General features: G+C 39.9%; 1 protein-coding gene across 2 annotated transcripts in view; it reads left to right on the top strand.

Annotated features, from left to right (window-relative positions):
* Nucleotides 1-26,384, top strand: part of UGGT2 (UDP-glucose glycoprotein glucosyltransferase 2) — a 190,019-nt gene that overhangs the window by 88,452 nt on the left and 75,183 nt on the right. For both annotated transcript variants that reach the window (XM_043581775.1, XM_043581784.1), the window contains exons 13-16: nucleotides 4,425-4,544; nucleotides 5,373-5,458; nucleotides 6,018-6,153; nucleotides 12,945-13,076. In XM_043581775.1, coding sequence (XP_043437710.1) covers nucleotides 4,425-4,544; nucleotides 5,373-5,458; nucleotides 6,018-6,153; nucleotides 12,945-13,076 — 474 coding nt within the window. The remainder of the gene's footprint in view (nucleotides 1-4,424; nucleotides 4,545-5,372; nucleotides 5,459-6,017; nucleotides 6,154-12,944; nucleotides 13,077-26,384) is intronic.

Raw genomic sequence — 26,384 nt, 5'->3', positions numbered from 1 at the left:
GAATATGCCAGAATGTCTTAAAACCCTATTTCCCAAAACGTCTCATTCCCCAACCTTTCTTCACTGGATTTTGACTACTCTGCTTTCATCCCAACCGTTTTCTGTTGCCTCAGGAAGGAGTAACTAAAACATCTGCCCATAAATGTTTTCCTCAAATTGGGTTTACAGCTCTAACACTGTTATGACTCAGTCAGATAAAGCCCTGGTTTTCAGTGGGTTTTCTAGGAAGTCACCAGACCGTTCAAACAAAAACTAGAATTCTTTCAGAATGAGGTCCATTGTACTTTCTCCAGTATTGGTACTGGAATTCAGAAGCTTGGTAGCAGAAGATAGGGCTGGGATAACTTACCACACCACAAATCTCACTGCTCTTACTGAGACTCAGCCATTTTTCTTCAGTATTCTCAAGGTTGCTGCAAGCTTTTGGTTAGTTTTCATAGTTCTTATGATGTTGATCCCCCCCCCCGATTTTCTAGTTTTTTGTTGCTTTTATGTAAGGGTGGAGTTTTGGAATTCCTTAGCCATTTTGCTGATGCCACTCCCTCAAGAAAACCCAAAGGTATAAATTATAAATCTTTTAAGTGTTTTGCTTCTCTCAGAAAGAGAGTCATCATGTAACACCATGACCAGCCTTGTTTCCTTTTGCTGACCTGTGTAGCTCCTAGGACACTGAGGAGATTGTCTGGTAGGTTCTACTCTGTTAATAACAATGTCTTTTATTCAGTGTCTTGGCAGCCCAGTAGATACAAAGGCCAGAGTTGTGACCAACGAAACTAATAGAGGTAGTTCATTGGAATTTCAATGCCAGCTCTCGATGCAGCTTTGTGAGGTCACGCTCACAAAGCTCACAAAGCTCATTGCTGCTGCTTCTGTAAATTTACTTGAAGTGAGAAATGGGCAGTTCAGTCTCTGGGCCTATGCACCCAATTTCCATTGTCTCTGTAGTTCTCCAAAGTGGATCAGGGTATCACGTAGGTGAGTTTACCCAGCACCCATGCTATAAATTGGGCCATTGCTGTAGTGTTTGTTCTTTTTTTTTTTTTTAATTTTTTTTTTTCAACGTTTATTTATTTTTGGGACAGAGAGAGACAGAGCATGAACAGGGGAGGGGCAGAGAGAGAGGGAGACACAGAATTGGAAACAGGCTCCAGGCTCTGAGCCATCAGCCCAGAGCCCGACGCGGGGCTCGAACTCACGGACCGCAAGATCGTGACCTGGCTGAAGTCGGACGCTTAACCGACTGCGCCACCCAGGCGCCCCTGTAGTGTTTGTTCTAACTGCAGTATTTGTGGTAAGAATCACCAAGGGCACTTGTTCTATATGGAGATTCCTAGGCCCTATTCTGAGATTCTTGCTACTTGGTAGGTCTGAAGGCTGGCCAAGGAATCTGCATTTTCAGTAAACACCTCCAGCTATTTTGATCCATATTAAAAGTGACTCTGCCTCCAATCATTAATCAGGTTCAGTGGGACAGATACATAAAGCATTATAAGGCCAGTTTTTCACATAAAACCAATATTAAGTGATCAGGGGGATCAGATATTCACATCCTCTACTCTGGTGCCTTTTCCTCCACTGGCCTCGGATTCCCAGAGAACAATGAACTGATCTAGACACTGCTAGAGTCTACCAAGATTTCCAGTTCATAGGGGATTCCTAGCATATTGCCAGGATCTTTAGAACTGTTCCCATTACCTTCACATCTTGGCAGGAGTTATCTCAGAAACATAAGCAAGATATATCACTACCTACTTTTCCAGGGAGACTGAAGTTCTCCCTTCTCCCTCCCCTCAGTATTACCAGGACAGATGGTAGCAGAAGTAAGCTAATCACAGATCCCCATCATACTTGTTAACCACAAAATGGAAATTGTTGCAGCTGACCCAGTTACCCCTGCCCGCGTGTCTTTATGGACTTCTTCAGTACGTCCCGGACTGAACCGTCTCCCTTTCCTGTCCTCTCCCCTCAACAACCTGCTTCTATTAACAGCTGCTGTCTCAATGTTTGGTATGCTGCTCCTTTCTGAAAGCCATGAATTACCCTAGATTTTCCCTCTTACTTGTCCCTCTGTGTGTGTGTCTCTGAATTCAGTCTTCTCTCTGAAACCACTGCCTCTGACTTGGTTCAGCTCTCCAAAACCTCTAGAACACTGCAGAAGCCGCCTAATTTCTTCAGTCCCAATGGTCTCCTCCCTCCTTTCTTCTGGGACTTTCAGGGGCATGTGATAGACCGTTTGCCTGTGTCGTTCATCTCTCTTACCCTTTGTTTGAATTTTTGCACTGTTTTTTTTCTCTGTGTACTTTAGTTAATATACACTTGATTGACCTGTCTCCAGCTGACTTATCACTGTCTTCCTTCGTGTCCAGTCTACAGTTAAGAACTAATTAGGATTTAAGTATAGAGTTTTAGAATCTAGAATATCCCAGGGCGCCTGAGTGGCTTAGTCAGTTAAGCAACTGACTTTGGCTCAGGTCATGATTTCACAGTTTGTGGGTTTGAGCCCCATGTTGGACTCTGTGCTGACAGCTCAGAACCTGGACCCTGCTTCGGATTCTGTGTCTCCCTCTCTCTCTCTCTGTCCTTCACCTGCTTATGCTCTGTCTCTCTCTTTCAAAAATAAACATTTTTAAAATTTTTTTAAAAAAACTAAGTAAAATCTAGAATATCCTGCTGGCTCTGTTTTTAAAAAATAGGTTTTTCTCTTAACATTTTCCATCCTTCCATCCATTTTCTTTTTTATTTTTTTTAAGTTATTTATTTTGAGGGAGAGGGAGAGAGAATGAGCAGGAGAGGGGCAGAGAGCAAGGGAGACAGAGGATCTGAAGCGAGTTTAATGCCCATAGTAGCAAGCCCGATGCGGGGCTCAAACTCACAAACCATGAGGTCATGACTTGTGCCGAAGTCAGATGCTTAACCGACTGTGCCACTCAGGTGGCCCTATTTTTGTTCTTTTTTTTAATATGTAAATCATTAAAGTCCTTGTGTAAGTCCTATGTTATCTGGTTTTTCTCTTACGTTGTAATATTTGGTCCTTTATTTACATGGCAGTTTTTGAGAGGAGCCCCAAATTGCCGATGTCAAGTCACGGAAGCAAAGGCTTGTAAGGTTTGCCCAGCAGTCCAGGCAGCAGGCCTCCCCCGGCTCTGTTGAGGCAGGTTTCTGGGCTTTGTGAGAGCTCTTCTGCTGTGTGTCTCACTTCTAGGGGCTAGCCCTCCCTCTCCTTTTCTCAAAGCACAGTGTTTACCAAAGTCTTAACACTTTGAACTTCAACTTCTGTCTCCTTATTACCATGCCCTGGCTGCAGTTTCAACTTCCCAGTGTCAATTCCCCCTAGCTGCTTTTTTTTTTTTTTTTTTTGGCAGTGTTGAGGTGAGTATGTGTGTGTATGCTTACGTGTGCAGGTTAGTAGTCAGCAAATGAGAGGAATTTGTATAAAGACAGTTTGTTTTCTTCCCTGCAGTTTCCTCCTCTCCTGGATTCTCCCCACCCCCACCCTGGCCCAGTTCCTACCATTTAGGAAACCCTAATTTTAACTTCTGTCTTTCCAGCACAATATGGCTGTCACTTTCAGTTTAAATTAGTTCTTCCAGGCTGCAATTTTGAAAATGCCCCTAGGGATAGAATTGAGGTGAGCATGGAGCTTTTCCCTTAATGCCTCCTGCTTTCAAGGATTGTAACTCCTTGACTCTTGATTGTTGGTTGACCTTACCTCCATGTAAACAAAGGTTTATATGTTTTCCGCCCGCTTTTAGCATGTTTCAGGCAGGTGGCTTAGTCTAGTGTAAGTAGTTACCTCTTGATTCTAATTGGCTTTCCAAGGTATCATGTTTTATTTTCCTTATGTCTGAGGGTTTAAATTTGAGAAGGGAGGTGGAGGACCTCATTGCCTCCTCTACTGCTGATAGTTAAGATAAACACTTATCTCTCTCAAATAGTTTATGGAGAGTAATTTCTATGCAATCTTACCTATTCATTTTTATTGAGAAAGAACACGTGCGAGGGTTGGGGGAGGCTACTGGGAGAGGGAGAGAGAGAATCTTAAGCAGGATCCACACCCAGTGTAGAGTCTGATGAGGGGCTTGATCCCACAACCATGAGACCATGACTTGAGCTGAAATCTAGAGGCAGGCCCTCAACTGACAGAACCACCCAGGCACCCCCAATTTTATTTTTTAATATGAAAAACAAACCTGAATAGAAGTCAGTTGTTCTGGCGGGGGAAGGCTTACTCTTAAAGGCCATGGTAATAAAAATTGTTGTACATGATGTATTCCTTAATGTAAAGAATATTCAACTGGCTTCTTCCATTTAATCAGAAATATATAAATTTCTGTGTATGATTTTACTTGTTTGATAGAATAAAAATTGGCTTTGAAGATGATTTAAGTGTTAATATACTTAAAGATTTCTGGATTCTTTTCTAGTGGATCAATGACCTAGAAAATGATGATCTGTACGTTACATGGCCTACAAGTTGCCAGGAGCTTCTAAAGCCAGTGTTCCCTGGAACTGTACCTTCCATAAGGCGTAATTTTCATAATTTGGTGAGTTTTATTTTGACATTTTATATACATCTTTTATAGAGATGTCAGCATTCTTTTTGGATTACCTTGTTCTTGGTAAATAGACATCTGTGTAATAAGAAGGAAATACTCACCTGATGCAACAAGCTTAAGGTGGCATGACTGACTGTCCAAAGCCAGCAGTGTCACATAATCTGCCTCTTCTTGTTTACATGTGCTTTTATAATACCAATATGATATTGGTGGTGAGTTACTTTTACATTTTCTGAAAGGAATTTGATTGAACTTTTTCCTTCTGTATAATAAAGAACTAATGATTAAAGTTTAGTACATTTCAGGGAAAAACACATAAATATCACTTTACCATCCATGTCTGAGTTCACTATTACAATATTAAATAACCTTATAGAACTTTGAAATGTGTAGAAAATACTTTTTTCCCACAAAGACAAATTTCCTACAGCAAGGTAGAGAGAGCAGTTATGTTAATGCTATTTTTTTTCAAAATTCAATTACTATCTTTTAAAAATATTAAAATCCAGTGCACATTTAGAATACGATATTTCACTTCACATAAAAAAATTTTCTTTGTGCTATGGTTCAGAAAGAGGATGAATAATCTGGTAATTAAATTCCATGTCTTATTCAGATGTGCAGCCTTTAGAAATCCTTCATTATCTGTGAAGTTCTTATATAAAATTCTTTAGTATTGCTAGAAATTTCTTTAAAAAAAGATTGTACCTTGAATTTCATACTTTTAGCTACAGGAATCAGACTAAACTTGAATTTCATGAAAATTCCAAAATGTTAAAACAAAATAGTGATTATAAACTATCTATTTTCTTTTAGGTTCTGTTTATTGATCCTGCCCAAGAATATACCTTGGACTTTATAAAACTTGCTGAACTTCTCTATTATCACAAAATTCCTCTTAGGTAATTGTCAGTTTATAACATTAAACTATCAACTGAAGGAAATCTGTGAAATTCATGTTGTATTAAGGAGTATTGCATCGAGTGTTAATGTGGGATTCAAAGCAGTGGTGGTCTCTAATGCCCAACACAACACAGCTCTGTTGTGAAGTATCATTTACCTTTATGATCGACTATGTTAATCAAAGCTGCTTGGTAGTCTCATTTATCCCGTTATTTCCTGAGAGAGTGATCTCATCACTTTGGGTGCTTATAGATGGATCCATTTCCCTGGGATTGGGTTAAGAATACACTTTCCGTTTTTTTTTTTCTTGGAAAAACACAATCATTTAATAATATCACCACCAGAGAGAGTTTGACAGTTTGGAAAAATCCAATAGGTAGGCGGTTGTTGGTGAATAGACATTACAAATCAAACCTTTTCAAATTAAGTACTTCCCCTCCCCCCTCTATTAACACATTCCGTCCATCTAGATGTTATAGTCTAGTAATGTTTAAAAATGGTGATTGGTTGTGACTCAAGGGGTAGTTGTGACATTCCTTCTTCACCTTCTTTTCCCAGAATTGGTTTTGTGTTCGTTGTTAACACAGATGATGAAGTTGATGGAGCAGATGACGTCGGTGTCGCTCTTTGGCGAGCTTTCAACTATATTGCAGAAGAACAGGATGTGTCACAAGCGTTTCTTTCTGTAGTACATGTGAGTGTGTGCATGAGGTATAATTTCTTTAGAAAGTATAGTGGGTTTTCCTGCACTATTCCTGTAATTACTATCATTTATTATTTTTATCTTTCAAAGTTTATAAAAAAAATGATTGTGAGGATTAATACAGATGATGAATTTAATTCTTGCAGCTTCTACCTGAAACACATAATGTCGTCCCCACTTTACAAATTAGGCAACTGAGACTCTGCCAGAGTGGATGAATTTTCTTGGGTTTATTCAGCCACTAATGGAATTTAGATTGTATATAGAAGTTTAGAAGAAAACATACTCATAGAAAATGATTAGTCAAGGATGAATTCTTTTTTTTTTTTTTTTAATTTTTTTTTTTCAACGTTTATTTATTTTTGGGACAGAGAGAGACAGAGCATGAACGGGGGAGGGGCAGAGAGAGAGGGAGACACAGAATCGGAAACAGGCTCCAGGCTCTGAGCCATCAGCCCAGAGCCTGACGCGGGGCTCGAACTCACAGACCGCGAGATCGTGACCTGGCTGAAGTCGGACGCTTAACCGACTGCACCACCCAGGCGCCCCAAGGATGAATTCTTGAATGAGGTCTTGAACAAGATTATGAATAAAAGAGGTTACTGCAAAGTTAAACATTCTAAATGACAAAATATGTAGACCCTCCCTAGAGAATTTCAAAGGAGAAGGAGATCACTTCATGACAGCAAATTGAGGGGGAAATGGTAGGATGGGTACTGAGTTTGACAAAGAGATGGTATAAGAAAAGTTAGAAGTTGGTAAACACCTGATTAAAGAACAAGAGGTGAGAAGATTATTTTGTAATTGAGGTTTTGAAACTACTATGGCCCATCATGGAAAAGATATATTAAAGAACTATGTTGTTATTATTAAGGACGTCAGATCATAGATTAAAAACTAGTTTCATTAATTCATTGGTCTTTTGCTTTCAACCGTTATTACAACAAGGACTGGTTCTTCTTCAAAGTGAGAATGAAATTACCAAAGCCCTGTAAACTCCCTACCCTGCTTCTGTAGCCCCGGGAAAACCACTGAATACCTCATTTATTCACTGTCCTGGGACACAGAAACAACCTGCACCTCAGTGACTTGGGGATACACTTTGTTCTGTAAAAGAGTGCTGTGGAATATGTGTCATTCTTGTATCTCAGTCTATTTTACTAACTGATTAGTGTAAGAGTTTATAAGGACTTCAGATTGACGTATCTTTTATTGAAGTCCAGCTACCTTATCGTAAAAGGATCAGTATGACATTCAAAACTAACAAAACTTGAAGACCTTTGAAATTCTCTTTACCTAAGTAATCTTAATTCTCTCCTTTGACTCTTATATCAGACATTAATTTGCATGTGATGGCATATTTCTCAATCGCTTGCCTTTTGAATTATCTACTGTGATGTTCAGCATAATACTGTAGTATCTTAGAAAAACAAATTACATTTGAAACCATAGGATTCACTACGAAGCAGCATAAAAGTATTAAATGTGTGCCATAGCCTACAAGTTGTGGTAACTTATTAGAGGAAAGAGAGGGAAAAATGAATGAGGAAGGAATACCTATAACATACTAGAATTCACCAGGGTCTGAAGTGTGAGAATGGTCATGGTTATTCAAACTATGTATGGTCTTGGGGCACCTGGGTGGCTCAGTTGGCTAAGCATTCGACTTTGGCTCAGGTCATGATCTCACAGTTGGTGATTTTAAGCCCAGTGTCAAGCTCTGTGCTGACAGCTCAGAGCCTGGAGCCTTCTATGGATTCTGTGTCTCCCTCTGTCTCTGCCCCTTCCCAGCTTGTGCTCTCTCTGTCTCACTCTCAAAAATAAATAAGCATTAAAAAAACCAACAATGTATGCTCTTGACCCTTAAATTTCAATAGCCCATGGAAAAGTAAAACATGATTGAGCTAATACCATTCTGTTGGAAATGTATTGTATCCTTTAGGTGACTTAGCTTCACTAATTCAGAATAATTTGAGCAAAATTTAGTCTTTTAGTAAAATACCTGAACTATAAAGTCTCTTTAATATTATTCCAATGCTTTCATGAGAAAATTATTTTATCTATATGAAATAATTTGAAAATATAGTATCAGGAGAAAGAAATATTATAGCAGACAAAATTATAAAAGTCTATGAAAATTATTGAAATGTGTTAGAGAGTTATGGTAGAGTAAGTACAGTATTTATAGCAAAACAATTGACTTTGTATCTCAGCTCTCCACACTGGCTATACAAACTTACAAGTAATTTGATTTTCTCTTCCTACCTTACAAGATTAAGAGCCAAAAAATAGGATATTACATAGTTAATGAATATTTGTTGAATGCATGTTTGAGAATGCAAAAGTACCTTAAGACTTTAACTTTTGGCCATGAGAGGTAACTGACAACACATTAACCATCTCACCATAAGCATAAAAGTGGACAAACAACATGAAATAAGTTTAGAAGTTCAACAAGTTCAGAAGTTCAGAAGTTCAACAAGAAGTAACATGAACTAGGTTCCTTCCAATTCCGTGCTACTTCAGGAGAAATACCAAGAAGAAGAAATACAAAGAAATTCTTTAGGCTGAAAGGAAATGACACCAGATGGTAACTCAAATTCACACACAAAAATGAAATGGTAACCATAAATAAAAATGTAAATATACGGGTGAATATAAAAGGCTATATGAATATATTTTATTGTGTTTGAATTGCACAAGATTGACTAAAGCAGATTTTAACATATAGATGTAGTACAAATGACAATAACTGTACAAAGGAGCAGAGGATGAAATGGATCTAATTTGGGACTTAAAATTTAACATTTGTCAACATAAAGTTAGGATTAATAGGAAGCAGAGTGGAGTAAATTGGCACAACTGAATATCCACATGCAAAATGATGAAACTGGATCCCTATCTTCCACCATATACAAAAGTTAACTGAAAATGGATTAAAAAGTTGAACATAAGACCTGGAACTGTTTCCTAAAAGAAAGCATAGAGGGTAAGTAAGCTCTTCGTCATTGATCTTGGCAATGGTTTTTGGATTTGACAACAAAGTCAAAGGCAACAAAAACAAAAAAAATAGGGGGTTTATATCAAAATGAAATATGTCTACACAGCAAGGGAAACCATCAGTGAAATGAAATGGCAACTGGAATGAGAGAAAATATTTGCAAACTACCTATTCGGTAAGGAATTAATATCTGCAATATACAAGGAATTCATACAACTCAACAGCAACAAAACAAAAAAATAACTCACTTAAAAAATGGGCAATAAGGGCTACCTGGGTGGCTCAGTCAGTTAAGCGTCTGACTTCAGCTCAGGTCATGATCCCGCAGTTTGTGGGTTTGAACCCCGTGTCAGGCTCCGTGCTGACAGCTGGGAGCCTGGGAGCCTGCTTTGGATTCTGTGTCTCCCTCTATCTCTGCCCCTACCCCGTTCCCGCTCTTTCTTCCTCTAAAAAATAAATAAACGTCAAAAGGAAAAAAAATTTTTTTGAAAGGGCAATAGAAGGGCCCCTGGGTGGCTCAGTTGGTTAAGCATCGACTTCCACTTAGGTCATGATCTCACAGCCTGTGAGTTGGAGCACTGTGTTGGGCTCTGTGCTGACAGCTCAGAGCCTGGAGCCTGCTTCGGATTCTGTGTCTCCCTCCCTCTCTCTCTCTCTCTGCCTCTCCCCCACTCGTGCTCTGTCTCTCTCTCAAAAATAAAACATTTAAAAAAAATTTTTTTTAATGGGCAATAGATCTGAATGGAAAATTTTCCAAAGAAGACATACAGATGACTAGCAGGTGTATGAAAAGATGCTCAGCTTGATTAATCCTCAGGGAAATGAAAATCAGAACCCACGATGAGCTTTCACCTCGGGTGTCTATTATCAAACAAACAAGAAAACAAATGCTGCCATGATGTAAAGAAAACAGAACCCTCTGAGACTATAGCTGGTATAGCCATTATGGAGAAGTCTGGAGGTTCCTCAAGAAATTAAAATTGTAGGAGGTTCCTACAATTTGAACCAGCAATCCCACTTCTAGGTGTATTTCCAAAGGAAATCAGTATCTCAAAGAACTATCTGTATTCCCACGTTGACTGCAACATTATTCATGATAGCTAAGGTATGGAAACAATGTAAGTGTCCATCAGTGGATGAATGGACGAAGAAAATGGTGCATCATATACATGAATTAGAACATCAGACTTTAAAAAGAAGGAAATCCTGCCGTTTGCAACAACATGGGTGAATCTGGAAGGCATTAGACTCAGTGACATATATCAGACAAAGACAAATACTGTGTGATATCACCTGTATGTGGAATCTAAAAAAGCTGAAGTCCTAGAAACCGAGAGTAGAAAAGTGGTTGGCACAGGGCTGGGCAAAGTGAGAAAATGTTAGTCGAAAAGTATAACTTCCAGTTTTAAGAGGAATGAGTGATGGAGGTCTAATATATAGCATGTTGACTATGGTTTGATGATACTATTCTGTGTAACGGAAATTTGCAAAGACTAGAATTTTAGTGTTCTCACCAAAAAGAAAACCTGTGTGCAGTGATGGATATATTAATTAGTGGTGGCAGTTCTTTCACGGCGTGTTCGTTTACCAAATTATCATGTTGTACAGTTTAAATGTATTGTGTTATTTGTCAATTACACCTTAATAAAGCAAGAAAGAATAGAAAAATAAATAAAATTTGTATGGAGAAGTAGAGACCCAAAATTGCTGTTTTTGCTTACCGAGTTACATAATAGTTTCAAATTTTTTTTTTCCCAACGTTTTATTTATTTTTGGGACAGAGAGAGACAGAGCATGAACGGGGGAGGGGCAGAGAGAGAGGCAGACACAGTATCGGAAACAGGCTCTAGGCTCTGAGCCATCAGCCCAGAGCCCGACGCGGGGCTCGAACTCACGGACCGCGAGATCGTGACCTGGCTGAAGTTGGATGCCTAACCGACTGCGCCACCCAGGCGCCCCTTAAATTTTTTTTTAATGTACGAGAAGATTGGATCATTATATATCTAAGTAATTTAGACATTCTAGCTGCCTTAGATACCTTAGGAATATCTACTGTTTTAAAATGACCAATTTGTAAAAGGACTAATCTCAGTAACTTTTCATATATAACTTTTGCCATATTCAAAATATCATTTTTCTAATCCCTGTTTATGCTTTATAGAAGGCTGAAATTTTTGCTTTTTTTTTCCAGTTACTAAGATCATAGCATGTGCTGCTCAATATGAGAAGAAAACCTGCCCATAAATTGAGAAGCTCATAAAACTAAATTGTGTGATCTAATTATAGACTGCGTCTTTGTAAAGGAATAGGTTACCAGGTTTACACTGAGAACATGAAAATGAAGAAGAATGCTGATTCCTTATTGTCTCTGGCCATAATGATACAAGTGAATTGAAACTGAGAATAATACTCTCAACTAATACAGGTCTCCCCCACTCCTGAAGTAGAGCATTCCTGAAATGCTTTTGTAGACACAAATGGTATGAAGCAAAGAAGCAGTTACCATCAGTTTATATGGAAAAATGTTTCTAGTATTTTCCAGGACCAAAAACTAACCTCTTTCAAGGCTTTTCTGGTACCTTAGGACACACCTTGTTAATGATATGCACAAAGTAAATTAAGCACAGATGTTCATAGACACAATTGAGACTCTGGTGGCTGGATGCTGAGATGCTCCTGAGTGTAGTTCCTGGGGAAGGAGCTTGGTGGGGCCACTGTCCTCACTCACTGCAAAACAGATGCTGAACACTGTTTTCACTTTTTTACCATTTTTCATGAAAGCAAAAATCCTCTTTGGATTTCTTTTGGTTGGTGAAAACAGATGTCACTCTTGTAATAGAGAAGTGGCATAACGTGAACTTTTGAGAGGCGGGGGATACCTGTATATCAAACTGCTACTTAATGGTACTTGTACTTTACTGGTTTCTTCTGCCTTAATGCTAACTCTGTGTTCATGTTTATGTCTCAGCTGAGGTTTCTGCTCAGAGAGGCCTTCTCTCTTGGTGCAGAGTAGTTCCTTTTCCCCATGCCTAGCGGAGTGCCTGGCATGGTGTGCAATGAGGGACAAGTGAAGCAAGAAAATAAAGGAGTAACAGCCTACCTCATGCCAGTGTGCTGACAACATTTGAGATGGGGTGGGATCGGGGGGTGGGGTGGTGAAGAACGGAGGTACAGAGGAAGCCTAGAATGAAAAGAAAGCCTTTGTGAAATAAGGCACTTGAAATATTTTATACATACCTTTTTAAATGACGGAAACCATCATTTTACTAAGAATCATAGTGTCTAGTTAGACCAAAATAGAACATAACATAAATTTGTTACAGTATTTTTGAAAGCTATGGAATACTCATAAAGCAATTTTTATTGGAAGAAGAAATATTGTGTGGTTAAAATGATTTATTTATCGGGGCACCTGGGTGGCTCAGTCAGTTAAGCATCCGACTTGGGCTCAGGTCATGATCTCATGGTTCCTGGGTTTGAGCCGCACATCGGGCTCTGTGCTGAGAGCCCGGAGTGCACTTCAGATTCTGTGTCTCTCTCTCTGCCCCTCCCCTGCTCACGCTCTGTCTCTGTCTCTCAAAAATAAATAAATGTGAAAAAAAAATTTTTTAATAAAATTATTTGTGAATGGGGGAATGTGTGTATATATGTATGTATATGGTATACTTAGAACTTACAAAGTAGGAAGCTTGTTTTTATAAATCTGCCGGCATACTCAGGGAAAGAAAGAAAACTAATTGCCATAAGATGAAAATTAATTATAAAATCTTTATTTCTACAGATGTACCAAAAAGTGAAGAATGACAATATACTCACTGTGGACAATGTGAAGAGTGTTCTCCTAAATGTTTTTCCAGATGCTAATATCTGGGATATTTTGGGAATTCATTCTAAATATGATAATGACAGAAAGGTAAGTTGGAATGTAAGTTTTTGAAAATAGGATCCAAGAAACTTTTACTATAATCTCATGCATAAATGATCTCAATAAAATTAACTCATGATTGGGGTTTTAGACCCTCAGACCTGTCGCAAGTTGTACACCAGTACTTAAATTGCCACTGTTGACCTTTCGAAAAGTACGAGAAAAGAGAATTCTCAGGATTTATAGGATAGAAAACTTGCGGGTATAATTGTAATGAACGGGGGGCACCTGGGTGGCTCAGTCGGTTAAGTGTCTGACTTCGACTCAGGTCATGATCTCGCGGTCCGTGAGTTCGAGCCCCACGTCGGGCTCTGTGCTGACAGCTCAGAGCCTGGAGCCTGCTTCAGACTCTGTGTCTCCCTCTCTCTCTGCCCCTCTCCCGTTCATGCTCTGTCTCTCTCTGTCTCAAAAATAAATAAACGTTAAAAAAATTTTTTTAAAAATTGTAAGGAACGTAATTTGTATTTGAAGAAATGGAAAGCTGGCCTTGTAGGTAAAGGCTGGGGCAAGAACCAAACCTGGGAAGATGGAGCACCGCTGGGGCTGAATTTCTAATGCTCCTACAGGCATCAAGTTTTCTAGATGGCTTCTTGCATTTTGTAAGAGGTTTTAGACCACAGATCTGATCCTGGCTTTCTTGTATGCAGTATTTCTCCATGGTAACGGCAAAGGCCAGGATCGCTGGTGTTGTAATCCGCAACCCCCCCCCCCCCCTCACCCCCCCCCCCCCGTCTTGGCCCCTGTTTTCTCTTTGGTCTTGCCTTTCACAACTCTTTTCTTTCCTTGCTCTTCTGTTCCCGCCACACAGGCGGACTAGTTCAGGTTGCTGCATGGGCTCCTCCTGAGCATTGCTGCACACTGCCTCCCTTCTCTCCTAGCCTGTGCCTGCTTCTCTGTAGTGCTTGGCTTTAATGTTACTTTGGGGAAAAAGCAACACTTTGGAAAGAACTTCTGGGCATCCCTTCCTAACCCTCCAGGTGAGATTAAGTTGTTCGTGCTAATTTCACATGCTGAAATAGTACTGTGTACTCCTGCATAATGCTGGTTACGCTTGGCTGTTCATTACCTGCCCTCTCACTGGTCCACATCCTCTGTAAGAGTGGGGATCGTGGCTCGTGTTGAGTTTTGCAAGCCCAGGGCCCAGTGACTAGAACATACTATGTAATCAGTAAACATCTACTGAATGAAATACTGAGGAGACAAAGCCATCTGAGAGTGAGGGTTGCGCAGTGGGACAGAACGTCACGAGAGCAGTGAAGTTTAAGAGACTGTTGCTCTGGGGGCGAGGAAGGGGGTACAGTAAAGCCATGTATAAGAATTGCTGTGCTGCTGAATTTCTGCTGGAAATGCCTACCCTAAATTTACGGGAGTGTCTTTTGTAAAGTCTAAGATACTGGGGCATGAGAGTGAAGGAGGTAGCTGGGTAAAGTGCTGTCAGGGTGAAGTGTCATAGTTGGATATGGACACGGCCTTACTGGGAGAGGCCCCAACAGTAGCCCATGGGGAACCCTCCGGGGCACACAGGCTGCACCAAAATGGAAGCAGAGCCAGGAGTCCGGTGGTCTCAATGCAACTGAAAGCCAGTGTGGTAGGAATTAGGGAGTTTTTTTAGTCCTGCACAAATGGTTTTCCAAATCATAATTTCAAAAGCGAGAGTTTCATTGATTGTTTTCATGACTCTATCTTCATATAATTAAAAAAACATTAAAAAGCAATCAAGATGAACATGTGGGGCCAAGTGGCATAGAGGCATCTCTTTTAATAAAACTATTCACTGGACCAAGGAAATTTAGAAAGAAAATTATTTTTTTTACAAATATACTTCGGGTACTCTTAACAGGGAAAGAGGAACCCAAATTTCCTATAGTGATTATGTAAACTCACAGAATAGAAAAACAGTGAATTTTTATATAGCAAGGATCCTATTTGCACAGGTTGAAAGCAAAAGGTTGCACCAGTTGGGTTTTAATATCAGCTGATGGTGAATGGTAATTATAGGAGTCCTGGAAGTAATTCTGTTCTTAAACCTTACATGCTGTGTTTTTCTTCTCTCTTTTTTTTTTGTTATTTTTTTATTTTTTATATTTTTATTCTATGTTATTTTAATTTTTTAATCTTATTTTTTTTAATGTTTATTTATTTTTGAGAGACAGAACGCAAGTGGGTTAGGGGCAGAAAGAGAGGGAGACACAGAATCCGAAGCAGGCTCCAGGCCCTGAGCTGTCAGCACAGAGCCTGACACAGGGCTCGAACTCACGAGCTGTGAGATCGTGACCTGAGCCTAAGTCAAACGCTCAACCAACTGAGCCCCTTTTATTTTACTTTTTTTAAAGAAGTGGGCTCTTCTCTGCTTGCTACTAAGTGGTAGAGCACAATTTCTAGTCAGACCTTACCTTCCTTAGGGACTAACACTTGTGCAGAAATCGTATCTCTTGAGCCTGCCTGCCTGATAGATGCATAATGGTGATACTAAGAATCACTTCTCATTCCAGAGTAAAAAAAAAAAAAAAAAAAAAAATTTCTAATTGATTTTCCCTTTTTTTTTTTTTTTATAGATCTGTAACAGCCTATTGATTTTTTACTGATTTGTATATGCTTTGTTTCTGTAAAAAAAAACTTCTGGTTCAAACTAATCATAGTATTTAAAACTTTTTGTGGGGTGCCTAGGTGGCTCAGTTGCTGAAGCCTCTGACTCTTGATTTCGGCTCATGTCATGTTCTCACAGTTCACGAGTTTGAGCCCTGCACCAGGCTCCTTGCTGACAGCGTGGAGCCTGCTTAGGATTCTCTCTCTCCCCTCCTCTCAGTGCCCCTCCCCTGTGTTGGCTCTCTAAATAAATAAACTTAAAAAAATTAATGAATAAAGCCTTTTATAACACCTATGTACCTAAGGCTATGAAGTGCATTTAAATAAAATACATTCCTAAGAACAGCTAGGTAAAAATATTCAAGCTGTTTATTTAACTTCAGTATATTTATTTAGCTTAAAATATTGTTCATAATCTAAGTTATATGTGGAAAGAAATGGATTCATTTATTCATGTCGATTCTGGGTAAATATAACAGTAGTCTCTGCTGATACACAAATGAATTTAAGTTGAGCTCTCATATAGCCAAAACATAGTACTTATTATCAGTTGCCATAAAAACATCATCTGAATAACACCATGTTATCCTTAAATATTGGTATTCACAACCCAATATTACCGTTTCCCATTAATTGCCTTTTTTATACATACCATATATGGATGTAAATTTCATTTCCAACTGGACTGTTGTTACTTCAAGAAAAGGAGTCATCTTCTTTTGTATTCCTTCAGTTGCACAGCACATCTTAAGTTTTAGATACATTTGCTGAGTTTCTGTTATAGTCATGGGGGATTGAGCTCTTTCCTACCTCCAGACCTTCACTTGGTCTCTCCAAGTCTAGGAGCGTTACTTAAAATATTTAAAAACTGTTGTGGCTTCACAAGCAACCGGTCAGAGAGAGAGTCAACCCGAGGCAGGTCCTAGAGCTGGAGTGGAGTCTTGAGGCCCTCATGCTGATGGTTACCCTGTAATGGCTGAATCATGTCGACATTGGGAGTGTGACAAAGAGGTCACGATGGTTCTCATGGGCAATCGCCATCCCAGGACAGCAGCTATTCACCAAGTGGTACAGAAGTATTTTATTACGTTAGGAAGTGGTAAAGTCTGTGTAGTGCAAACCAGCTGATTATCAGCTCTGTTTTTAACACATTTTGGGTAAGTGAATATTTAGTGTGTCTGAGTTTTTAAGTATTCCCTGTTTAGTAAATCAAATACTACGATTGTCCTTCCATTTTTTAGTAACCCTTTTTAAACTTTAAGACTTGCTCCATATTTTTACCCATTTGTGGAGTGTTCTAACTGCAAATGTATCCAAATAGTCAGTAGATCGGTCACATATCTATCCAGAGATTTTCATACAAATACACATAGCAACGAACAAACCGGCACGTTCCTTCACGCACACCAGCCCCCAGAATGCCTCCTGTAGCCATGTGCCCCTTCCTCTAAAGTGAACTGGCCATCCCCTGGGCCTGAAGCACCACTGTCCTTTCTGGGTCTGCCTTTGCTGTTCCCACTTACAGGCTCTCTGATTTATCTCTGGTTTTGCTAGCACTGTGCATTTCCTATTTTTTATTTATTTCTGATTTTACTTCTCTCCCAAGCAAATATACTTAAGAGAAAAATTATCATTCCTTTATGTTAAAAATCTTATACTGTATTTGTGTCTTATTGGTAGTTGGAGCGGGGTAACCATTTTTCTTTCAAATTTTGGAGGCTTTTCTATGCTGTCTCCTATCTTCTGATAGGCTGTGGAGACCAGTGATATCATTCTGATTTTAATTCTTTTGTCTTTCTGCCTTCTTTTTTTTTAATCCAGTTTGAAAGCTTCTAGAATCTTTTTATCTCTGGTGTTTGGAAATCTCATGACCTGTCTTTGTATTGATCCTCTTTCATTCTATGTAGGGAGTATTTGGTGAGTTCCTTCTAATAGATTCATATCTATAATTCTGGGGATTTCTGTTTTCTTTCTCTAATGCTTTCGTTTATTTTCTCTGGCCTTTCTGAGTTTTCTGAGTTGGGTCTCTATTTGCTTTTTCTTCTTTTTTTGTTCCTTTGTCTTTTTCATTCAGTTTTTTAAAAATTTTCTGGAGGTGCCTCTTGTATCATATTCCTGTTTTATAGCATCCCAGTTTTTCTTTCATGGACGCAATATACTGTCTTAGCTACAAGTGTTTTGTGATGTGTTGTTGTGCTCCCTGCATTACCTCTGCCTTCTAAAGCTTCCATTTTCTCATTCATTTCGATCTCTCTCTTTTGTGTTCGAAGCATTTGTCAGATGTCTTACACTGTCTGGTTCACATGGAAGTATGAAATCCTGAAAAGCGGATCACAAACACATGGGTCTTGTGAGTTGGTGAGCCTCGCTCGGGGAGCTGAGCTGACCTGCAGTTAAAGCAGCATTTGATTCTTCAAATAAGAATTCTTTATTTTCTTCTTAGAAGGAGTACATGTGACAGAAGAGGGTGCACCTGTAGGAGGTGAGGGCACGAGTTATGTGTGGGAACCCACTATTGTGGTCCAGCACTGGGTGTGAAGGATGGGAACTTTCCCTGAATCTCCCGCCTGGTCTCCGTCCCCTTTCTCAGCTCTCCACCCTGCCTGTCATCACCGAGGCTGGTCTCTGTGATTCAGTTTCAGCAGAGAATAAGAAAAGCAGAACAGTTTGGATTTTCGGGGTTGAGAGAGGGCCCTTGAGAGCCAGCTGCTCCCTGTGCAGACTCTCAGCTAGTTTCCGCTTTCTCTGCTCTCATCCTCCGTCCGGGATCCGGAGTGTCTCCAGCGATGATGAAAAATACTCATGTTCCGTTCTGTCTGCACAGGTGTGACTTCACTTTTTACTTTGCTCGCCTGCTTTTTGTCTTTTCTCCCGTTTTTCTTTATCTTTGCGGGCTCTTACATTCTCTGTTATTCTCACTTTAGTGAAATGTATGAAGAGAGAAGAGGTAAGCATGTATGTGGATGAACCTACAGGATTTAATCAGAAACCCACTTTTAAGTAGTGAAATTTGTATTGTTGTGTTATTTTAAGATGTCTGCAGTCATCGTCTCCTGAAGTTACGAATATTAAGGATTTTTGTAAAGATTAGGGACACAGTACACTCTTCAGAAATACCAAGTTCATTTTTGTGTTGTGTGCGTACGTGCCCCCCGTTTGCTCTCGGTTCACTGCCGTCCTTTCCTGCAACTGTCCTGTAAGGATGGTCTACGTCTTCCGTCCCAATGTTACCTGACAACCCTTCAGTTGAGCTGGGTCTTCTCTACTCCCTACCCCTCCCAAACTCTACTCTAAACCTGCATCCATTCCCTAAACCCCTTTCCTGCCTTCCTCTTCACACCTAGAAAATCATTCTGACTCCTGCATCCATGAAGAAAATTGACGAGTTTAGGCCTTTATTCCCTCAGCTCATGTTCCCGTAATTTTCTCTCTCCATCCAAACTTTATCTGCACTTTCAACAGATGTTTATTGAGTACTTCTAATGTTCAAGCACAAGACGTAAAAGAATAGCGTGCAAGGAAAATCTCCTGAAAATTTTTAATAAAATAAAAATGTAATAGAGCAGAGAGAGAAATTAAGAGAAAGAAATAAAAATAAGAATAAATGGCAAACCAGTAGAGTCTCAATCCAGAAGACTCAGGAAGAACAGAGAAAACAAGGGAAAGGAAAGCATCAGAGAAATTTGTGCCCGAGACTGATGGACATGTGTCTTCACTGGAAGGGACCCCCAGGTACACAGCACATAGAGTGAAAGGGGAGTGCTCTGGGGGTGGAGATAAGGAATACAGTCTCTGAGTGGGGGATGGCAAGCTGAGTCCTGAAGTAGGACGAAAAGTTGAATCAAAGAAAACAAAGTGGCAGGAGATTGACATCCCAGAGGACAGTGTTAGGAAGTCCAGAGTTGTGAAGAACTGTGAGCAGTTGGTGTTGCCTCTGTGTGGATAGCAGTGGAGTTGTGTTGTGTGTGTGTCATGGAAGGAAGGGGGCGGATTGCACAGTGAACAGTGTCTAACTGGAACTCAGAACAGTCGAAGAAGACCGTGGCAACAGTAAAAAGTCTGAGAAGATACTGAGCAGTGAGGTGACCATGACCTGCCTTTTTTTGAAAGAGCACTCTCCATCATTTTGAGTCAGTCGCTGGAGGGCACAGTGTATGGGATTTTCTGTCTCTCAGAAGAGAGAACTGACAGGAACTGACCCACAGCTCTTAGAAGTGGCAGGAAAGACCAGGAGCTCAAAGGGTTTGCGGCTCCTACACCTGTGTTTCTTGCCCCCAAATGCTGGCAAAGTTCACTTTTGACCCCGTTGCTGCCACCAAATCTGTTAACTGACACAAATTCAACCGAGTAACTTTTAAGGATCTAAATGGCTTTTTTTTTTTTTTTTTTTAATGCTCATGAATAGGACAGCATCCCCTCTAGCAAACGGAAGGATGATCTGAGGAGTTACACTAAGTGGAAAGATTTTTAGAGAAGGAGGTGGGGCAGGAACGTTATTAGCAAAAGAAAAGGATTGTTTTGGGCAAGGAGGCCTTCCCTTAGGGGAAAAGCAGGGGGGTTAATATGTAGACTACTTCTCTGCCCTTGTGACAGACTGATTGGTACTGATCTGATGGAAAATTTTCTGAGGGAGATTGAAGCTGCAGTTAGATTAGGTGTTAAGTCCCTGTTTGGCAACTTGTTCTTACAGGGCTAAAAATACAAAATTCAGTGTCATTGGCTTATTTGTGGTACTTAAAGCTTTTGGAATGGCGGGTGGCCTAATTAGAAATCATGGAGTAAATCAGAAGAGGGCTTGCATTTCCAGCAGAGACATACCCATACCTGGTTGATTGCCCGTAAGGATCCTGAATCAAAAGCATCTAAAACCACGCCCATCATCTTCCTTGTTACCCCATTTTGTTCTTCTTTATGCCTGTCCTACAGGGTAGCATCATCATTCACCCTGGCCACCTATGCAAGAAGCCTGATTGCCATCCTAACCCACTGCTTCGCTCCTACCATCCCAAACAGTACAGGGTTATGTTCCGGCCGTCCAGCCAGCTGAATGTCTCAGAAACTGCCTTGTTCTCTCCTTGCCCATCACCCCTGATTTCTGTTCTGCTTTTGCTCTCTTTCCCATGCTATTGTTGTAGTTCATGAGCGACACTCCCAGGGCCTGTTCTCCCATGTCTTTCCTTCTCACCGTTGCTGCTGTGGTCTTTTTTTTAAATAAGCACACCTGATCCTATTACTTACCAGTATTTACCCTCTTCTTAGATGGAACTGACCATGCCCTCCTTGGAACCCCTGGGTGCTATACTCACACTTGTTTTTAATAGGTCCATCTCTTCCTCTGTTAAGCTATGAGTTCCCTTAGGACAGAATTTGCATTTTATTTATGTGCACTCATAAGCCTAATACACAGTTAAGTACGCAGTAAATGGGTGATGGGCATTAGCATTAAGGAGGGCACTTGTTGGGATGGGCACTGGGAATTGTATGTACAGGATGAATTACTAAATTCTGTACCTGAAACTAATACTATACTGTATGTTAAACTGACTGTAATTTAAATAAAAACTTGAAAAAGAAAAAATTAAATGAAATGCAGTAGCCGCGTGGTGGCCCTGGAGGTGATTTCATCTCTGCGTGTGTGTTTCAGCATCTGTAAAATGGATGTAATGGTAGTACTTAGCTTCACAGAGTAATTATGAGAATGTTAGCAATGATGGTAACTATAATAATACATAGTTATGAATAGCAAATGAATTGGTTAGTAACTTCTGTCATTCCCAAGGTAAAATGCAGATGTTGAGCGCCTTCAGGAGCTGGCCTGTGTCCCGTATCTCACTGCTCCCACACACAGAACTCTCCCCACCGTAGACACAGAAAATTACTTGGCAGTTCTAAATATATCTGTCAAGTCATTCAGGGCCCTTGTTTCCTTATGGACCGTGTGTCTAGATGATCTATCCATTGTTGTAAGTGGAGTGTTAAAGTCCCCTGTCATTACCACATTCTTATCAATAAGGTTGCTTATGTTTGTGAGTAATTGTTTTATATATTTGGGGGTTCCCATATTCAGCGCATAGACATTTATAATTGTTAGCTTTTCCTGATGGATAGGCCCTGTAATTATTATGTAATGCCCTTCTTCATCTCTTGTTACAGCCTTTAACTTAAAGTCTAGTTTGTCTGATATAAGTATGGCTACTCCAGCTTTCTTTTGACTTCCAATAGCATGATAAATAGTTCTCCATCCCCTCACTTTCAATCTGAAGGTGTCCTCAGGTCTAAAATGAGTCTCTTGTAGACAGCAAATAGATGGGTCTTGTTTTTTTATCCATTCCGATACCCTATGTCTTTTGGTTGGTGCATTTAGTCCATTTACATTCAGTGTTATAGAAAGATATGGGTTTAGAGTCATTGTGATGTCTGTAGGTTTCATGCTTGTAGCGATGTCTCTGGTACTTTGTCTCACAGGATCCCCCTTTACCCAAAGCAACAGAATATACTTTCTTTTCGAGTGCACATGGAACATTCTCCAAGATCACATACTGGGTCACAAAACAACCCTTCATAAGTATACAAGAATTGAGATCATACCATGCATACTTCCAGACCACAATGCTATGAAGCTTGAAATCAACCACAGAAAAAAGTCTGGAAAACCTCCAAAAGCATGGAGGTTAAAGAACACCCTAGTAAAGAATGAATGGGTGAACCAGGCAATTAGAGAAGAAATTAAAAAATATATGGAAACAAACGAAAATGAAAATACAACAATCCAAACGCCTTGGAATGCAGCGAAGGCAGTCCTGAGAGGAAAATACATTGCAATCCAGGCCTATCTCAAGAAACAAGAAAAATCCCAAATACAAAATCTAACAGCACACCTAAAGGAAATAGAAGCAGAATAGCAAAGACACCTTAAACCCAGCAGAAGAAGAGAAATAATAAAGATCAGAGCAGAAATAAACAATATAGAATCTAAAAAAACTGTAGAGCAGATCAATGAAACCAAGAGTTGGTTTTTTGAAAAAATAAAATTGATAAACCTCTAGCTAGGCTTCTCAAAAAGAAAAGGGAGATGACCCAAATAGATAAAATCATGAATGAAAGTGGAATTATTACAACCAATCCCTCAGAGATACAAGCAGTTATCAGGGAATACTATGAAAAATTATATGCTGACAACCTGGAAGAAATGGACAAATTCCTAAACACCCACACGCTTCCAAAACTCAATCAGGAGGAAATAGAAAGCTTGAGCAGACCCATAACCAGCAAAGAAATTGAATCAGTTATCAAAAATCTCCCAATAAATAAGAGTCCAGGACCAGATGGCTTCCCAGGGGAGTTCTACCAGACGTTTAAAGCAGAGATAATACCTATCCTTCTCAAGCTATTCCAAAAAATAGAAAGGGAAGGAAAACTTCCAGACTCATTCTATGAAGCCAGTATTACTTTGATTCCTAAACCAGACAGAGACCCAGTAAAAAAAAAAAAAAAGAGAACTACAGGCCAATATCCCTGATGAATATGGATGCAAAAATTCTCAAGATACTAGCAAATCAAATTCAACAGCATATAAAAAGAATTATTCACCATGATCAAGTGGGATTCATTCCTGGGATGCAGGGCTGGTTCAACATTCGCAAATCAATCAACATGATATATCACATTAATAAAAGAAAAGAACCATATGATCCTATCAATTGATGCAGAAAAAGCATTTGACAAAATTCAGCATCCTTTCTTAATAAAAACCCTTGAGAAAGTGGGGATAGAAGGAACATACTTAAATATCATAAAAGCCATTTATGAAAAGCCCACAGCTAACATCATCCTCAATGGGGAAAAACTGAGAGCTTTTTCCCTGAGATCAGGAACATGACAGGGATGTCCACTCTCACTGCTGTTTTTTAACAAAATGTTGGAAGTTCTAGCATCAGCAATCAGACAACAAAAGGAAATCAAAGGCATCAAAATTGGCAAAGATGAAGTTAAGCTTTCACTTTTTGCAGATGACATGATATACATGGAAAATCCGATAGACTCCACCAAAAGTCTGCTAGAACTGATACATGAATTCAGCAAAGTTGCAGGATACAAAATCAATGTACAGAAATCAGTTGCATTCTTTTCACTAATAATGAAGCAACAGAAAGACAAAGAAACTGATCCCATTCACAATTGCACCAAGAAGCATAAAATACCTAGGAATAAACCTAACCAAAGATGTAAAAGATCTGTATGCTGAAAACTATAGAAAGTTTATGAAGGAAATTGAAGAAGATATAAAGAAATGGAAAAACATTCCGTCCTCATGGGTTGGAAGAATAAATATTGTCAAAATGTCAATACTACCCAAAGCTATCTACACATTCAATGCAATCCCAATCAAAATTGCACCAGCATTCTTCTCGAAGCTAGAACAAGCAATCCTAAAATTCATATGGAACCACAAAAGGCCCCGAATAGCCAAAGTAATTTTGAAGACCAAAGCGGGAGGCATCACAATCCCAGACTTTAGTCTCTACAACAAAGCTGTAATCATCAAGACAGCATGGTATTGGCACAAAAACAGACACATAGACCAATGGAGTAGAATAGAAACCCCAGAACTAGACCCACAAAAGTATGGCCAACTAATCTTTGACAAAGCAGGAAAGAACATCCAATGGAAAAAAGACAGTCTCTTTAACAAATGGTGCTGGGAGAACTGGACAGCAACATGCAAAAGGTTGAAACTAGACCACTTTCTCACACCATTCACAAAAATAAACTCAAAATGGGAAAAGGACCTGAATGTGAGACAGGAAACCATCAAAACCCTAGAGGAGAAAGCAGGAAAAGACCTCTCTGACCTCAGCCATAGCAATTTCTTACTTGACACATCCCCAAAGGCAAGGGAATTAAAAGCAAAAATGAACTACTGGGACCTCATGAAGATTAAAAAGCTTCTGCAAACAAAGGAAATAATCAACAAAACTAAAAGGCAACCAACGGAATGGGAAAAGATATTTGCAAATGACATATTGGATAAAGGGCTAGTATCCAAAATCTATAAAGAGCTCACCAAACTCTGCACCCGAAAAACAAATAATCCAGTGAAGAAATGGGCAGAAAACATGAATAGATACTTCTCTAAAGAAGACATCCGGATGGCCAACAGGCACATGAAAAGATGCTCAATGTCGCTCCTTATCAGGGAAATACAAATCAAAACCACGCTCAGGTATCACCTCACACCAGTCAGAGTGGCCAAGATGAACAAATCAGGAGACTATAGATGCTGGAAAGGATGTGGAGAAACGGGAACCCTCTTGCACTGTTGGTGGGAATGCAAACTGGTGCAGCTTCTCTGGAAGACAGTGTGGAGGTTCCTCAGAAAATTAAAAATAGACCTACCCTATGACCCAGCAGTAGCACTGCTAGGAATTTACCCAAGGGATACAGGAGTACTGATGCATAGGGGCACTTGTACCCCAATGTTGATAGCAGCACTCTCAACAATAGCCAAATTATGGAAAGAGCCTAAATGTCCATCAACTGATGAATGGATAAAGACATTGTGGTTTATTTACACAATGGAGTACTACGTGGCAATGAGAAAGAATGAAATATGGCCCTTTGTAGCAATGTGGTTGGAACTGGAGAGTGTTATGCTAAGTGAAATAAGCCATACAGAGAAAGACAGATACCATATGTTTTCACTCTTATGTGGATCCTGAGAAACTTAACAGAAACCCATGGGGAAGGGGAAGGAAAAAAAAAAGAGGTTAGAGTGGGAGAGAGCCAAAGCATAAGAGACTGTTAAAAACTGAGAACAAACTGAGGGTTTATGGGGGGTGGGAGGGAGGGGAAGGGGGGTGATGGGTATTGAAGAGGGCGTCTTTTGGGATGAGCACTGGGTGTTGTATGGAAACCAATTCGACAATAAATTTCATATATTAAAAAAAAAAAAAGAAAATAACTTGCAGTTGCCTGAGGCTGTGTTCTCTTCCCCCCAATTCCTGTCTTCACATGCACTTCTCCCACTTTATCTTCCCAGCAAATGTTTACTCACCCTTTAAGACATTCCCTGTCACCCCTTCCCAGAGGCTTCTCTGACCCCCTCCTCTCCATCCGCGAGTTTTCTTCCTGGCTGCCGCAGAAACTTGCATGTGCCTCTGTTTTGGCCCTGTCTGTGTGAATCCCTTGAGGGCCGACTTTCAGCTTTGTATTCACAGCATCTTGTTTAATGCCGATGGCATGAATTCAAAAATTGTTAATGAAACAAATGAATGCAGGGCTGAATGAATCTCTGATCCAGATAAATGGTATGTTTTTTAATGTTATACTGTGCACAGGGGTCAGCACATCCTGCCCTCCCACTGCCTCTTTTATATATACAGTTTTCTTGGGAGGTAGCCCCACATCCCTGCATCGGTGTATACCCCTGCTACACTACAGCATCAGAGCTGAGTAGTGGAGACGGAGACTGGATGGCCCACAAAGGCTGCAATGTGTGCTAGCTGGCCCTTTACAGGAAAAGCTTCCTGATTCTTGCTCCATAGGTAGATTACTTTGCTTTAAATAATGTTCGGAAAGGACAAATGAAATTAGCACAATTAACCATTTTTTCCTGTGGCGTATCAAAATGCGCCAAAGCCCGTCCCTTCTTTTACATATGCATTTCTTTTCCAGACAGACGTTTTTCAGTTTAACTCTGATATTTTTTGA

Source organism: Prionailurus bengalensis, chromosome A1 (assembly GCF_016509475.1).
Source record: "Prionailurus bengalensis isolate Pbe53 chromosome A1, Fcat_Pben_1.1_paternal_pri, whole genome shotgun sequence".
Classification (NCBI taxonomy): Eukaryota; Metazoa; Chordata; class Mammalia; order Carnivora; family Felidae; genus Prionailurus; species Prionailurus bengalensis.
Note: the sequence above shows the minus strand (reverse complement) of the source record. Positions and strands in the feature narration are given on the sequence as shown.